The following is a 1,534-nucleotide window of genomic DNA, read 5'->3' as shown; positions in this document are numbered from 1 at the left end:
TTTCCCTGGAGACCCAGAGCAGGACCATCCCTGGAACCTCCAAGACCTGCCCTTCATGGAAAACCCACTTTGGCTTCAGCCCGAGCTCTTGGGAAGGGTTTTCCTTGCAGGGCAGCAGGACCAGGGCTGCAAGCAGGTCCCTGCTCATCCCACCCCTGCCCACAGGAGGTTGACCAAGTCCACGCTGCTCCTCATCCCTCTCTTTGGGGTTCACTACGTGGTGTTTGCCCTGTTCCCCCAGCACGTCGGCCTGGACGCCCGGTTGTACCTGGAGCTGGTCCTTGGGTCCCACCAGGTACAGGTGGGGGAGGTTCATGGCCATGGTCACATCTGGGACACCCTGGGGGGCTTCTCTTTCTATTGACAACCCCAAAATGCCATCCTGGGGGCATCAGGAAGGGGCCAGCAGGTCAGGGAGGTTCTCCTGCCCCTCTGCTCTGCCCTGGGGAGGCACCACCCAGTTCTGGGCTGCCCAGTTGCAGAAGGACAAGGAGCTGCTGGAGAGAGTCCAGCCCAGGGCACTGAGATGCTGAGGGGGCTGGAGCATCTGCCTGGGAGGAAAGGCTGGGAGAGCTGGGGCTGTTGAGCCTGGAGAGGAGGAGGCTGAGGGGGGATCTGCTCAGTGCTGATCAATATCTGCAGGGGGTGGCAGGAGGATGGGGCCAGACTCTTCCCAGGGGTGCCCAGGGACAGGACAAGGGGCAATGGGCACCAACTGGAGCCCAGGAGGGTCAAGCTGAAGATGAGGAGAAAGTTCTTTGCTGGGAGGGTGGCAGAGCCCTGGGACAGGCTGCCCAGGGAGGTGGGGGAGTCTCCATCCCTGGAGACATTCCCAGCCCTCCTGGACGTGTTCCTGTGGGATCTGCTCTGGGGGATCCTGCTCTGGCAGGGCTTGGATGGGTGATCTCCAGGGGTCCCTTCCCACCCCAACACTCTGGATGTGGGTCTGTATGTGGGTGTGGAGACCAAACCCCCAGGTCTCCATCCCAGCCCATCCCACCAGTCCCTGGGATGTGCTGCAGGGCCTGTTGGCTGAGGGGGGGTCCCTGTGTCCCCAACACCAGGGACACAGCAGAGAGGTCTCCTGGTCCCCTGGCACCACCAGCCCCCTGCCCAGGGGCTGGGGTGGGAGGTGGGGGGATGATCCCTGCAGGCACCAGATCAACAAGGTCCAGGGCGTCCAACCCCTTCCCTGGGGGTGGGGGGGTGGGGGTAAAAATTGCCCCTTCTGCCCTTTCCAGGGGTTCCTGGTAGCCCTGCTCTACTGCTTCCTGAATGGAGAGGTGAGTGGGACCTGCACCCAGCCCAGGGACCCAGACCCCCCCGGGCTGCCCCCCAGAGCACACGGGGCTCGGCATGGGGGTCCCCTCCCTCCTGCCCCCCAAACTCCCTTTTTGAGCCCCGGGTGCAGCTCCTGCCCCTCTCTCTGGGTGCTGGAGGGTGTCCCTGAGGGTCCCCACCTTCCTGCACCCCAAAACCCCTTGGTGAGCCCTGGATGCAGCTCCTTCCCCTCTTCTGGGTGCTGGGGGGCGTC

At 64.0% G+C, this 1,534-nt stretch overlaps 1 protein-coding gene across 1 annotated transcript in view; it reads left to right on the top strand.

Moving 5' to 3' along the window:
* The window catches only part of LOC104390228 (vasoactive intestinal polypeptide receptor 1-like), a 26,125-nt gene that overhangs the window by 14,492 nt on the left and 10,099 nt on the right, over nucleotides 1–1,534 (top strand). The window contains exons 11-12 of the mRNA XM_009999333.1: nucleotides 166–295; nucleotides 1,242–1,283. Coding sequence (XP_009997635.1) covers nucleotides 166–295; nucleotides 1,242–1,283 — 172 coding nt within the window. The remainder of the gene's footprint in view (nucleotides 1–165; nucleotides 296–1,241; nucleotides 1,284–1,534) is intronic.

Source organism: Chaetura pelagica, unplaced genomic scaffold, assembly GCF_000747805.2.
Source record: "Chaetura pelagica isolate M959 unplaced genomic scaffold, ChaPel_1.0 scaffold625, whole genome shotgun sequence".
Lineage (NCBI taxonomy): Eukaryota > Metazoa > Chordata > Aves > Apodiformes > Apodidae > Chaetura > Chaetura pelagica.
The sequence above is the reverse complement of the archived record's forward strand: the minus strand, read 5'-3'. Positions and strand labels throughout refer to the sequence as shown.